The 15,568-nt window shown below is 38.6% G+C and overlaps 1 protein-coding gene across 5 annotated transcripts in view; it reads right to left on the reverse strand.

Moving 5' to 3' along the window:
* Positions 1-482: 482 nt before the first annotated feature.
* Positions 483-15,568, reverse strand: part of sbno2b (strawberry notch homolog 2b) — a 202,296-nt gene continuing 187,210 nt past the window's right edge. For all 5 annotated transcript variants that reach the window (XM_061888715.1, XM_061888714.1, XM_061888719.1 and 2 more), the window contains 3 exons: positions 14,055-14,131; positions 12,394-12,584; positions 483-8,735 (listed from right to left, as the gene is read on the reverse strand). In XM_061888715.1, coding sequence (XP_061744699.1) covers positions 7,606-8,735; positions 12,394-12,584; positions 14,055-14,131 — 1,398 coding nt within the window. In that variant the 3' untranslated portion in view covers positions 483-7,605. The remainder of the gene's footprint in view (positions 8,736-12,393; positions 12,585-14,054; positions 14,132-15,568) is intronic.

Genomic DNA, 15,568 nt, shown 5'->3' on the forward strand with positions numbered 1-15,568 from the left:
CCAAGAGTGCACAAACAAGTAATCAGAGCAAAGGGTTGCTATTTTGTATAAACTAGAATATAAAACAGGTTTTAAGTTATTTCACCTCTTTTTGTTAAGTACATAATTCCACATGTGTTCATTCATAGTTTTGATGCCTACAATAGTCGTGAAAATAAAGAAAACCCATTAAATGAGGTGTGTTCAAACTTTTGGCCTATACTGTATTTAAATACATTCAGTACATAAATACATGCAAATATAAATTTTTTAAATTAACTATTGGGGAATTTGAATAATGACCTATTTATTAATACACATTTTAATAATTTACCTCACTTTATTTTTACACAATATGACACTGGAGTTTAATCATTAGGCTTCCAACCTATTTAATTAAATGCTGGTATTTCAGTTATTAATTTTCAGTCTGAATTACAGTAGTGTGTCGTAATATTTACATATAAATACATGTCAATAAAAAGAAGACACAGAAATCTTGGTTTCAGCAATCTTCAAGGTTTTATTTGTTTACAAAGTAAAGATTGCAATTTCATATAGTCCTTCCTTTAATGAGTAGAAAACCTTTTTTTGTTTGTTTTTTTGTTCCAAAGAATTAGTCAAAAGGCACAAAATTTTACAATATATACATTTGGATCTAAATTATAAATATATATAGAAAAACGAAAGCAAAACCCAGAATAAAAGTGCCGAACACAGTTTCTCTTTTTCTCTCTTTTTTTTTCCAGAAAAAATAGACTTTGTTTAAAAATACATACAATCAGTAGCATGTTTTTTGTATTGTTTTTTTCTTGTTGTTATTGTTAGCAATAAATTATTTGAGTGATTTATATTAAAAATGCAAACAGTGGAGAAACATGAACAATGGTTACAGTATACAAACCCACCAAAGACCAGAAAACACAACATGCCGAGGGAACAAAAAAAAAAAAAAAAACTCCATCAGGGGGACAGTAACTTATGATTTTGCAATTCTTAGTGCAAACGTGATACAAAGAAATCGTTAAAAAGGCCAATTTATGCAAGCAAGAGTGAGGGAAAAAAAATAAAAGCTATCTCGGAATGTTTGAAGAAAAATAAGAAGCTGAATTACGGACAGTGTGACATGAATGAGGAAAAGGAAGCATCTGATTCCAAAACTACCACGTTTGTGCATGTCCACCAACCACAGACTTGAAACAACAGCCTTTGATCGCCGCCCTAAGAAGGCTTTTAGTAAACACGTTCAATCACAACAGAGTCTAAAAAAAAAAAAAGCAGGAGTGGGCCAACTGTGGCCCTCCAGGCCTTTTGCATTCGATTCGGTCCAACTTGCGATTATTGTTAAAGCCGCAAATGTTCAATAATAAACATTTGTTTGATCCTGTTTGTCATAGATTTAGTCTGGTTTCCCACCCCTGGTCTAAAACTGAAATCACAGCACAGTTAAGAAGAAATGATACAAACATGGATTCACTCAAATATTACTTCTGTAACAATTCCACCCTCCCCCCGACACATTTCTTGCCTCTCCTTCGCCAACCTTTTGTCATTTCTTTCCTGAGATCCATTTGAATGGTAACGCCAAGGGGAACACTTTGGTATCTCTCAAAAAAAAAGTATGAATTTGGAGGGAGTACAGGGTGTACCCCGCCTTCCGCCCGAATGCAGCTAGGATAGGCTCCAGCACCCCCACCCCGCCGCCCCAAAAGGGACAAGCGGTAGGAAATGGTAGGATGGATGGAATTATAAACAAAAATGCAACGAAAAGACAATATGGAAATGGGCAGAAATAAATCCAGACACTGTACAGTAGAGTACAGAAAAACAGTGCAAACATATTTGGTGGCAGATTTGAATAGAACTTGTCCCTGACCAAAACATTTAATCTACTAATCTAATATATAATAAGCAGAATAACATAGCTAAAATCTAAAATATCCCTTAAATATAAATAACATTTGTTTTTAACATAACAAGGACTAAAAACATCTGTCGGATATATATATATATATTTATATATATAAAGGTTGTATGCATCTCAGGACTGAATGATTCACACAGTTTCACCTGGAGAGTAAAATACTTGTCTGCTCCGTCAACAAAAATGTACAACTGCTCTTGTTTCTTATTGCTTGCACTTGTCTCCAAACAACTAGTCAATGGGAACACGGCCATTGGACATTGGATAAACAGGACCATGATGTCTGAAAAGAAAACACATTTAGACACGGAGTCACCCTGCTTGCCAGTCAGCATCAAGGGTTGGAATTGGGGGTTCAATCACCAAACATGATTCCCGGGCGCGGCCACCGCTGCTGCTCACTGCTCCCCTCACCTCCCAGGGGGTTAGGGTGATGGGTCAAATGCAGAGGATAATTTTACCACACCTAGTGCGTGTGTGTGACAATCATTGGTACATTAACAATAACTCAAGAAATTGCCGGTTATCATAAATAACCGATTATCATGACATGTATCGGCTTTGACTTTGTTGCTTGAGTTGTTCAGTTTTTTTCTATTATGCAGCGTGGTGGTTGCTATAAATAACTGGTGGGACGAGCAATCCTATTAACAGTATAACACATCTTTATTGTGTGCTTGTTAGTGAGCAAACATGTGTATCACTTTGACTTTGTTGCTAGAGTTTAGTTTTTTCTTATTATGTAGCGTGGTGGTTGCTATAAATAACTGGTGGGATAAGAAATCCTATTAACAATATAACACATCTTTATTGTGTGCGTTAGTGAGCAAACGTGCAACACTTTGGGTTTGTTGCTTGAGTTGTTTAGTTTTTTCCTATTATGCAGCGTGGTGGTTGCTATAAACAACTGGTGGGATGAGCAATCCTATTAAAAATATAACACATCTTTATTGTGTGCTTGTTAGTGAGCAAACGTGTATCACTTTGACTTTTTTGCTAGAGTTTAGTTTTTCCCTATTATGTAGCGTGGTGGTTGCTATAAAAAACTGGTGGGATGAGAAATCATATTAACAATATAACACATCTTTATTGTGTGCTCGTTAGTGAGCAAACATGTGTAACGATTTGACTTTGTTGCTTGAGTTGTTTATTTTTTTCCTATTATGCAGCGTGGTGGTTGCTATAAAGAACTGGTGGGACGAGCAATCCTATTAACAATATAAAACATATTTATTGTGTGCTTGTTAGTGAGCAAACATGTGTAACACTTTAACTTTGTTGCTTGTGTTGTTTAGTTTTTTTTCCTATTATGTAACGTGGTGGTTGCTATAAATAACTGGAGGGATGAGCAATCATATTAACAATACAACACGTCTTTATTGTGTGCTCGTTAGTGAGCAAACGTGTAACATTTTGACTTTGTTGCTTGACTTGTTTAGCTTTTCCAACTATGCAGCGTGGCGGTTGCTATAAATAACTGGTGGGATGAGCAATCCTATTAATATAACACATTGTTATTGTGTGCTTGTTTGTAAGCAAACATGTGTAACACTTTGACTTTGTTGTTTAGTTTTTACCTAACTATGCAGTGTGGTGGTTACTATAAATAACTGGTGGGATGAGAAATAATATTAACAATATATACACATCTTTATTGTGTGCTCGCTAGTGAGCAAACGTGTAACATTTTGACTTTGTTGCTTGAGTTGTTTAGTTTTTTCCCATTATGCAGTGTGGTGGTTGCTATAAATAACTGGTGGGACGAGCAATGCTATTAACAATACAACACATCTTTATTGTGTGCTTGTTAGTGAGCAAACATGTGTAACTCTGACTTTGTTGCTTGAGTTGTTTTAGTTTTTTCCTAATTATGCAGCGTGGTGGTTGCTATAAATAACTGGTGGGACGAGCAATCCTATTAACAATATAACACATCTTTATTGTGTGCTTGTTATTGAGCAACCATTTGTAACACTTTGACTTTGTTGCTTGAATTGTTTAGTTTTTCCTATTATGCAGCGTTGTGGTTGCTATAAATAACTGGTGGGACGAGCAATGCTATTAACAATACAACACATCTTTATTGTGTGCTTGTTAGTGAGCAAAAATGTGTAACTCTGACTTTGTTGCTTGAGTTGTTTTAGTTTTTTCCTAATTATGCAGCGTGGTGGTTGCTATAAATAACTGGTGGGACGAGCAATCCTATTAACAATATAACACATCTTTATTGTGTGCTTGTTATTGAGCCACCATTTGTAACACTTTGACTTTGTTGCTTGAATTGTTTAGTTTTTTCCTATTATGCAGCGTGGTGGTTGCTATAAATAACTGGTGGGACGAGCAATGCTATTAACAATACAACACATCTTTATTGTGTGCTTGTTAGTGAGCAAACACGTGTAACTCTTTGACTTTGTTGCTTGAGTTGTTTAGTTTTTTCCTAATTATGCAGCGTGGTGGTTGCTATAAATAACTGGTGGGACGAGCAATGCTATTAACAATACAACACATCTTTATTGTGTGCTTGTTAGTGAGCAAACACGTGTAACTCTGACTTTGTTGCTTGAGTTGTTTAGTTTTTTCCTAATTATGCAGCGTGGTGGTTGCTATAAATAACTGGTGGGACGAGCAATCCTATTAACAATATAACACATCTTTATTGTGTGCTCGTTTGTGGGCAAACATGTGTAACACTTTGACTTTGTGGCTTGAGTCCTTTTTTTTTTTTAATTCGGCAAAGGCGGTCGTTACCATAAAAAACTGGTGGGAGGAGCAATCACATTAACAATAAAACACACCTTTATTCCGTGCTTGTGTGTCGCAAGCACTTGCGAGTGTGCCATTAGATTTGACTAAGTGGCTTACTTTTGTTGTGCAGTTGGATTTACGCAAGGTGGCAGCTATCATACGCTTGTTGGTGGGCAACATATCAAAGGCTTTGACTTTGTGGCTTGAGTTGTTACATTTTTCCTATGATGCAAACTGGTAGTTGCTAGGGGTGTAAAAAAAAAGATATTTTGATTGAATCACATTTCTTATGTGAAATGATTATTAATTGATTAAAAAAAAATCACAAATTCATATATATATATATATATATATATATATTTATATATATATATATATACATATATATACACACACACACATATATATATATGTATACATATATGTATATATACACACACACACACACACACATATATATATATATATATATATATATATATATATAAATGTGTGTGTGTGTGTGGAAAAAAATAACAAGACTAATTCAACTCTACAGAACTGTTTCATGAGGGGTTCCCTCAATCATTCGGAGATCATCAGGAGCGGGAACCCCTCATGAAACAGTTCTGTAGAGTTGAAGTAGTCTTGTGATTTTTTTCCCAAACATATATATATATATATAGGTCAGGAAGCCTCTGTTTTTTTCCTGACCTAACATATGTATCTATATACATGTATATATATATATATATATATATATATATATATATATATATATATATATTTATGTGTATATATATATATATATACACATACATATGTATATATATATATATATATATATATACATGTATTTTTTTTTAATAATCGGTTCTGTCCAACCACATCCTATTGCCGATGTAGATGATATTATCTACGGTACAGGTTTACTTTAGAAAAGAAAAGGATACTTTTCTTGTTGTCTTATTTGTATTTGACTTTATTAAATATTTGGGTTGCATTTGGTTAAACAAAAATAGTTTTCTTTGAAACAATACAACTGTTCGTCTATTTAATGGAGGAATGTAGTTTGTCCTAAAACTGGCACCCAATGTTATTAAAAAAAAAAAGTATGGATTTTGAATCGAGAATTAGTTTGAGTTGAGAATTGACTCTGAATCTTATAGTTACCCCCAAGAATCGAATCGAATCGAAGAAGATTCACGGCCCTACTGGTTACCGAATGTAACCGATTCATTAGATGACATCTGTCACGCAAATGTGTATGAGCAAGAGTACCGGTATCATTAACTGGTGGGAGGAGCAATCACATTATCAAAACAACACACCCGCGCTCGGTGTTGAGGAAGCATGTCAAAGGCTTATTTTAAATATCTGAGTTTACTTCTGGGGCACAAGGCGGCGGATATCACCAATAACTGGTGAGAGGAGTGATCATTTTAATTGTCCAACATGTCAATGTTGCCACATGCGGGTGTAATGTGGAATTGGACTTATTTGCAATCTTTTAGTGTATTTTTATCATGTTATTATCAACAAACTATACTTGTCAACATTTGTATTTCCAAATAGGGGCAATTTCTCGAAAATAAGGGAAGCACTCGCCGACATGCACCCCAGGAAAAATGTTACGGTGGTCGAAATAGACAAGAAAAAGGGTATGGAACAAACATATTGCGTGTGCATGTGCTTACATATGCCAGGTCTAGCTCTTTTCAAGGATGCTGGGGGCCCACGTCAGTCAAAAGAACTTGGTTTTAGGGGCGTGCACCTACACACAAATATACAGCACCTGCTAGCGTTACGACACCTGAAAGTAATGAAATGGATGAGAAGCAGTGACTTTAATACCGAATGATCAAAGTTTCTGCTTGCAGGGTTTTCTTTCCAGACATCGAGACAATTAAAAAAAAACAAAAAAAAAACCAGTTTCAATGTCTCAGTGTCATTTCATGACAGACACGTTTATATTGATGGTCAGAAATATACACACATAAAACAAAACAAAAAAAACACACCACCACCAAAAGCACTTGAGACTTTCCTGAGAATTGGTAGTCAAATCACGGCAGGAGTTGAAATCTCACTGTTATTTCGTCTATTAAAAAAGGGGGTTATATATTTGGATACGATCTGTACTGTTCGCGCTTGTTGGTGTTGTTGTACGCTACACGGTATCGTGCACATTTTCGGCAGACACACACGCACAGACACACAGACACACACACACACACACACACACGCACACACACGCACACACACGCAGTCAAGGCTTCACGGAGGCCTCTTTTGGAACCCGCTACCAGCATAGTGTAACACAAAAGGACAACGCAAAAAGGGACGAAAAAAAGTTAAATACAAATATATTTAAATTAAAATACAAATCTATACATTAGGCTACATGGAATTTTTTGTTTTAAAGACTGCATTTATAGATTTCTCGGAAGGCACTGTTTGCAGACTGCTGCTCCCCGTTTCCTTTAACACGAGCGGCGGGGGTGGGGGGGTGGGGGGGGGGGAAGCAAACAAATAGGGAGGCATTTCACGGTTTGTCAGCTAAGATTTCTTCCTCTTGTATTCCAGTTCCTCGTCCACTTTTTGCGCCTCGGGTCGAGCTAAAACGTGTTCAGGTTTGCTTCCAGCAAGGTCCGATACCTCTTCAAAATGAGGGGAGTGGAAAAAAGGGTCTATTAAAGGACTCTATGCGAGGATGAACAAGTGTTTTTTTTTGTTTGTTTTTGTTCATGTGAGTTTAACGTTTACAGCTGCCTTTAAGCAGTGGAGGACACGCTTTGATGCGGGCGTTTGTCGTCGCCGCGGCAACCAAGAGGAGGCGGGAAGAGAAGACTGGGAGCAGGACAGGCAGTGATGTGACTAGGAGGTCCTGAGGGGTTTAGGGCTCCAACTTTGGATGGGAAACAGCAGTGTTAAAATCTGCTTAAAAGCCATTAAAGAGGGATAGTGAGCCACTCTCAGTCTTGCTGCCGGTAGTGAATGACGGACTTGCGGTCCGGCCCCGCCTGCAGCATGCTGTTCAGAGCCTCGCGCACGTCCAGAGCGCCGGAGCTGCAGTGGCCGTTAAGGGGGAGAGAGTCCGACTGGGGGAGGAGATAGTTGGAGGGGAAGCGGGAGTTGGCGAACAAAGAGGAAGAGGAAGGAGGCGGGGAGAAGAGCGGGGAGGTTTGCACGAGAGGGGAGACGTGGGAGGAGGTGGAGGACATTGAGGAGGAGCTGGACGAGGCGGATGATGATGGGCTGGCTTTCTGCGTGGGCATCTGGGGGGAGATGGGCAGGTCAAATAGGTCTAAAAGGTCCTGGTGGTTGTTGCCCAGCATGCTGAGGTTCTGCGGCTGCTGCAGAACCAGAGGCGGCGGCGGCGGGAGCTGCTGGGCGTTCTGCGAAATGAGCGACTCCAGGCCGAAGTCGTCCACGAAAGCCCCAGAGGGTCCCGCCAGGTTGTTCAGGCCCAACCCGCTTTCCGCCGTGCTGTCCGGCAAAGGGGACGGCGAGCTCACGGTCAAGTCGAGGATTTCGTCCTGGGACTTTTGTGAGGACAAACCGGTGGAGAGGGTGGTCTGATGGACGGGGACGGGCGGGTTTTTCAGCTGCGGGAACGTATGTAAAAAGGACTGGGGGTAAAACTGGGAGAAATTGGAGCTATGGGTGACCGTGTTGCGCAGGGCCTGCTTGGAGGACTTGCTGGGCCAGCTGTTCAGAGTCAGTTGCTGACTTTGAGAGGGGTTTCTGTGTAAAGTCAGCAGACCTTGACTCTGCTGCAAGGCGGCCTGGTTGTGGGCCACCTGCATCCTCTGGAGCTGAGAGATGCTCGCCATCCGTGTCTTTTGCAGCGGGTTCAGTTTTTGTTTGAGGATCTGGCTCTGAAGGAGCGACTGGGCCAAGGACTGGTTGGCCACGGGTTTCTGGCTAAACAGATTAGCCAGCAGGTGCTTGTTCTCCTGCTCCATTTTACGCATGCGCTCCTCAGCCAGACGCTGCTCCAGGGCCTGCTTCTCCCTCTCCTTGCGCCGCTTTTTCACCTCCTCGTCCATGAGTAAAAGTTCCTCGCGCACTCGGGCCACGCAGTTCTCTGGGATCTTGATGCCTAGAACAGTCATTGTTAAACATTCGTCAGTCAACAGAAAAATGACATTTACAACAACAAAGTGCCTTGGCATAATCCTGGCATCATTCAAAAGGCTACACTTGTACAAACCCCGTTTCCATATGAGTTGGGAAATTGTGTTGGATGTAAATATAAACGGAATACAATGATTTGCAAATCCTTTTCAACCCATATTCAGTCTGGGCCCGAGATCATCTAAGATGGACTAATACAAAGTGCAAAAGTGTTCTGGGGTCTGACGAGTCCACATTTCAAATTGTTTTTGGAAATATTCGACATAGTGTCATCCGGACCAAAGGGGAAGCGAACCATCCAGACTGATATCGACGCAAAGCTCAAAAGCCAGCATCTGTGATGGTATGGGGGTGCATTAGTGCCCAGGGCATGGGTAACTTACACATCTGTGAAGGCACCATTAATGCTGAAAGATACATACAGGTTTTGGAACAACAAATGCTGCCATCTAAGCGCCGTCTTTTTCATTCAGCACGTGTTACAACAGCGTGGCTTCCTAAAAAAAGAGTGTGGGTACTTTCCTGGCCCGCCTGCAGTCCAGACCTGTCTCCCATCGAAAATGTGTGGCACATTATGAAGCGTAAAATACAACAGCGGAGACTGTTGAATGACTGAAGCTCTACATAAAACAAGAATGGGAAAGAATTCTACTTTCAAAGCTTCAACAATTAGTTTCCTCGGTTCCCAAACGTTTATTGAGTGTTGTTAAAAGAAAAGGTGATGTAACACAGTGGTGAACATGCCCTTTCCCAACTACTTTGGCACGTGTTGCAGCCATGAAATTCTAAGTTATTTATTATTTGAAAAAATAAATAAAATAAAGTTTATGAGTTTTGACATCAAATATGTTGTCTTTGTAGCATATTTAACTGAATATGGGTTGAAAAGGATCTGCAAATCATTGTATTCCGTTTATATTTACATCTAACACAATTTCCCAACTCATATGGAAACGGGCCTTCTGAAAAATATTATTATTAGTAAGGAAACATGGCACGTAGCTGAGGAGCCATGTTTCCTTTGACTTAAAGAATTGTTTTGAGTTAATATCAGGAGTAAGGTCAAATGTCAAATCATTGTCTGTGCAACATGTCAGTGCAGCCTGGAACTTGGAGATATGGAAGAAAAAAAAATCGTATCACAATTCCTATTCATTCAAATCAGTCTAACGATATCTATCACAAATTTTTTTGTCTTGTTTAAATGTTACATTGCTATTATGTGAAGACATCAGAAGGTTATTTTTGAAGTATTTTTTTATCAGGGGTTGAACATGACAGATCTACTGAGGAAAAGGATACAACTGTTTCAAAAAAGCATTTCTCTATAATACTTACACATACTGCCAATATTATTTTTTACAAATGTCAATTTTCTCACTCGTCTTTATATGTGATTTGTGAATTATATTTAAATAGCGCTTTTCTCTCTAACTGAAAACACTTTACATAGTGACATTTTTAAAAATGTTTTAAACCAGTGTGGGTGGAACTGAGAGCAGGTGGGTAAAGTGTCTTGCCCTAGAACACCACAGCTGTGACTAGGATGACATAAGTGGGGATTGAACCCGAAACCCTCGGGTTGCTGGCACTGCGTACTACCAACCGAGCTAAGCTACCACATAAATGTATGTTATTATTTTAAAGCCATTGTTATTGTGTAGGTTACATGAACCTGGGTGGAAGACTAGAACGTGTATTACGAACATTAATTTACATAATACAAAATACGACATTATCTCATGTTTTAAACCTTATTTAAAGACAAAACATCCATCCATCTTCTTCCGCTTATCCGAGGTCGGGTCGCGGGGGCAGCAGCCTAAGCAGGGAAGCCCAGACTTCCCTCTCCCCAGCCACTTTGTCCAACTCCTCCCGGGGGATTCTGAGGCGTTCCCAGGCCAGCCGGGAGAGATAGTCTCCTCCTACCGGTCAGACGTGCCCGAAACACCTCCCTAGGGAGGCGTTCGGGTGGCATCCTGAGCAGATGCCCGAGCCACCTCATCTGGCTGGTCTCGATGTGGAGGAGCAGCGGCTTTGCTTTGAGCTCCCTATCTCTAAGGGAGAGCCCCGCCACCCGGCGGAGGAAACTCATTTCGCCCGCTTGTACCCATGATCTTGTCCTTTCGGTCATAACCCAAAGCTAATGACCGTAGGTGAGGATGGGAACATAGATCGACCGGTAAATTGAGAGCTTTGCCTTCCGGCTCAGCTCCTTCTTCTGATTTTAAATATGATATATCGTAGACATCATTGTAGATGTAATATATCACCATAGTAAGTTCATTTTATTTACACAGCCTTTCACTTCACAGGTGTGCTCGAAGCTCTTTTCAGGTGACTATACCTCTAGAAGCTCATCAAGAGGATGCCAAGAGTGTGCAAAGCAGTAATCGCCGCAAAGGGTGGCTATTTTGAAGATACTAGAACAGGGGTCACCAACCTTTTTGAAACCAAGAGCTACTTCTTGGGTACTGAATAATGCGAAGGGCTACCAGTTTGATACACACTTAAATAAATGACCAGAAATAGCCAATTTGCTCAATTTACCTTTAATATATAAATCTATATATATAAAAAAATGGGTATTTCTGTCTGTCATTCCGTCGTACATTTTTTTTCCTTTACAGAAGGTTTTTTGTAGAGAAAAATTATGAAAAAAACACTTAATTAAACGGTTTAAAAGAGGAGAAAACATGGAAAAAATGAAAACTTAATTTTGAAACATAGTTTATCTTCAATTTCGACTGTTTAAAATTCAAAATTCAAACGAAAAAAATGAAGAGAAAAACTAGCTAATTCAAATATTTTTGAAAAAGTTAAACTAATTTATGGAACATCATTAGTAAGATTAATTTTAGAATTTTGATGACATGTTTTAAATGGGTTGAAATCCAATCTGCACTTTGTTATCATATATAACAAATTGGACCAAGCTATATTTCTAACAAAGACAAATCATTATTTCTTCTAGATTTTCCAGAACAAAAATTTTAAAAGAAATTCAAAAGACTTTGAAATAAGATTTAAATTTGATTCTACAGATTTTCTAGATTTGCCAGAATATTTTTTTAAAATTTTAATCATAATAAGTTTGAAGAAATATTTCACAAATATTATTCGTTGAAAAAACAGAAGCTTAATATGTATTTATTATTCTTTACAAAAAAAAAAAATACTTGAACATTGATTTAAATTGTCAGGAAAGAAGAGGAAGGAATTTAAAAGGTAAAAAAGGTATATGTGTTTGAAAATCCTAAAATCGTTTTTAAGGTTGTATTTTTTCTCTAAAATTGTCTTTCTGAAATTTATAAGAAGCAAAGTAAAAAAATTAATGAATTTATTTAAACAAGTGAAGACCAAATCTTTAAAATATTTTCTTGGATTTTCAAATTATTTTTGAGTTTTGTCTGTCTTAGAATTAAAAATGTCGAGCAAAGCGAGACCAGCTTGCTAGTAAATGAATACAATTTTAAAAAATAGAGGCAGCTCACTGGTAAGTGCTGCTAAAAAAAAAAAGTATAGTGGTTGCTTTAAACATCACTTCTAAATGACTCTTTGTGATGCTAAGTTATGGGGTTGTGAGATACGGAAAATCGCTCGTTTCTCGTGTTTATACTCACCGACTTGCTTGTTGTGATGCTTTGTTTTGAGGCGAACTATCTGCAGGATACTGGAGCTTGTGATGTCGGACACCACATCAGACACCCGCTTCCACACACGCAGCAGAGCGCCGCACAGCATGTGGTACTGGCGGAGACGCATACCCTGGAAACACTCCTGGCCTTCCTCAATTTTCTTACATTTGCCATTCCTATAGGAAGAGAGAGAGGGGTCATAGAGCCATGATGAAACCAAATCAATCAATCAAATTTGATTTGAATAGCCTTTAACGGCCTACTGAAACCCACTACTACCGACCACGCAGTCTGATAGTTTATATATCAATGATGAAATATTAACATTGCAACACATGCCAATACGGCCTTTTTAGTTTACTAAATCGCAATTTTAAATTCCCCACGAAGTGTCCTGTTGAAAACGTCGCGGAATGATGACGTGTACGCGTGACGTCACAGACTGTTAGGAAATATGAGTGCTGCGCACACACACAGCTAAAAGTCGTCAGCTTTAACCGCATAATTACACAGTATTTTGGACATCTGTGTTGCTGAATCTTTTGCAATTTGTTCTATTAATAATGGAGAAGTCACAGTAGAAAGATGGAGTTCAGAAGCTTTAGCCTTTAGCCACACAAACACACAGTGATTCCTTGTTTAAAATTCCCGGAGGTGAAACTTTACTATGGCCACAGCGGTCAAGCGAACATGGATCCCGACCAAATGTCAACCAGCAGTTTTCGGTGAGAAAATTGTGGTAAAAAGTCTCCACTTACCGGAGATCAGCTGAGCTTGTGCCGTCCGTACAGCTGCCGTCTACTTCCATCAGACACTGGCGTCAACACACCCGTGGACACACCCTTCTGACTATCAGGTAATATTAATCTCACTAAAACACTAGCAACACAATAGAAAGATAAGGGATTTCCCAGAATTATCCTAGTAAATGTGTCTAAAAACATCTGAATCCGTCCCAATGCAATCGCGTTTTTTTTTTCTAGTCCGTCGCTATCAATATCCTCAAACACGAATCTTTCATCCTCGCTCAAATTAATGGGGAAATTGTCGTTTTCTCGGTCCAAATAGCTCTTTTTGTTGGAGGCTCCCATTAAAAACAATGTGAGGACGTAAGGAGCCCTCAACATGTGACGTCATCGTCTGCGACTTCCGGTAAAGGCAGGGCTTTTCTCTTAGCGACCAAAAGTTGCAAACTTTATCGTGGATATTCTCTACTAAATCCTTTCAGCAAAAATATGGCAATATTGCAAAATGATCAAGTATGACACATAGAATGGACCTGCTATCCCCGTTTAAATAAGAAAATCTCATTTCAGTAGGTCTTTAATCACAAGCCCCTGAAAAGGCTTCAAAAATATGACGACATCCTGTGATATAAACCCATATCCGGGCAGATTAACAGACCAAACACAAACACTCTGTATCATTTCTCTTCTTAAGTTTGTAACCTGATGTGAGAGCAGACATTAATTAGTGTTGGAAGTTTTTCCCTGATGACTGTTTTTAAAAAAAAAAAAGTCTTTAAATCCTTGGGGATTGGCACCTGACAGAAACTATCACGGGATTCTAATGTTAAACATCCTGATTGGATGGAGCCATCCAGAGTAATCACAAAGGAGCGTGCGTGTGTGTGTGTTTCTAGTTACCAGTTGGCATGGCTACATTTCTTCAAGGAGAAGCTGAACTGGGTCTCCCAGTTGTCCTTGGCCTCTTCGAGAGTAGCCTGGAGAAGGAAGGAGAAAAAAGACAAAAAACATCTTCAGTAAAAATCCATCTCATGAATCCTCCACTTTCAAGCTTCGGATGTCAACTATTAAGACACAAAACCCAGAAGATTTAATGGTTCATGATCAATAGCGCTTTTTCTATTGGTATTTGTATTGCTCCTGTTGTAGTGTAAAAATGCTCATTGTCATTTCTATATTATTATTTATTTCGCTAACTGCTTCTTTGCTATTACTTTTACCATATTTGTACATATCATATGTGCTGGTGTTGGTCTATTGTTGTTGTTGTTGTTTTTGTTGTTATTGTTGTGTTTGCTGTTGTTGTTTTTGTCTCTGTCTAATTCTCCTCTTATCCCCACAATTTCCCCCTCTGTCTTCCTTTTTTTCCTCTTTCTATCCCCTCCTGCACCAAATGATAATATAAATACGTACATTTAATAAAGTCAAATTCAACAAACAACAAAAAAGATTTAATGGAATATTTTTGATAACACAATTTTGTTAAAGAGGAACTGCACTTTTTGTAATCGTGCCCATCATTCACAATCCCTATGTAAGACAAGAACATGTGACTTTCTTTTTTTATGTATTCAATTAGTAATATACGGCAAGTATGAGGTGGCTTCTGATTGATTAATTGAAACTTTTACTAGTAGGTTTCACAGTACAGTACATATTCCGTACAATTGACCACTAAATGGTAACACCCCAATAAGTTTTTCAACTTGTTTAAGTCGGGGTCCACGTTAATCAATTCATGGTACAAATATATACTATCAGCATAATACAGTCATCATACAAGTTAATCATCAGAGTATATATATTGAATTATTTACATTATTTACAACAATGGTAGCCAATGATAAGACAGCATCCAAAAACAGCCAACAATACTTTATTTACATCCCGCGACCTACATATTGACCACCTATAAGCGATATTGTTATTATAAACACTAATGGCGAGGAACTACTTTAAGAGTCGCTGTGATCACAGACAGGTGACTAGCTTATGCTGCTATATTGGCATACTGTGCTGGTGAGCTGCTGCATCGCCTCTGAGTTGGTAAAAGTAAATTTTATCTTAAAAATTATGCCTCTAATCTGTATGGAAGTTTGTAGCGATAAACCGAGAAGTTGGTCTCCTTTGACATTCAACTAAACCGGCCAGAACGACAAAAACGTTTAAGTCACCTTTTTTTTTTTAAAACCCGCGTGAGGATGCATATAAATTTTTTATCTAAACAGGAAGATAGACACATCCCATCGATCGGCATTCCACTGAGAGCAGACATTGTACAGTAAGTGTTATGTTAGTAGTTTTGTATTTCTTGTTTAGCACTTAGCAATAGTGCTACTTGCTAAGTCTGCTTATCAATCAGCCTTTAAAACTTGTGACTAATCCACCTTGTACACAAAAATATTAGGTTCTGG

This window comes from Nerophis ophidion, linkage group LG26, assembly GCF_033978795.1.
Source record: "Nerophis ophidion isolate RoL-2023_Sa linkage group LG26, RoL_Noph_v1.0, whole genome shotgun sequence".
NCBI classification, from domain to species: domain Eukaryota; kingdom Metazoa; phylum Chordata; class Actinopteri; order Syngnathiformes; family Syngnathidae; genus Nerophis; species Nerophis ophidion.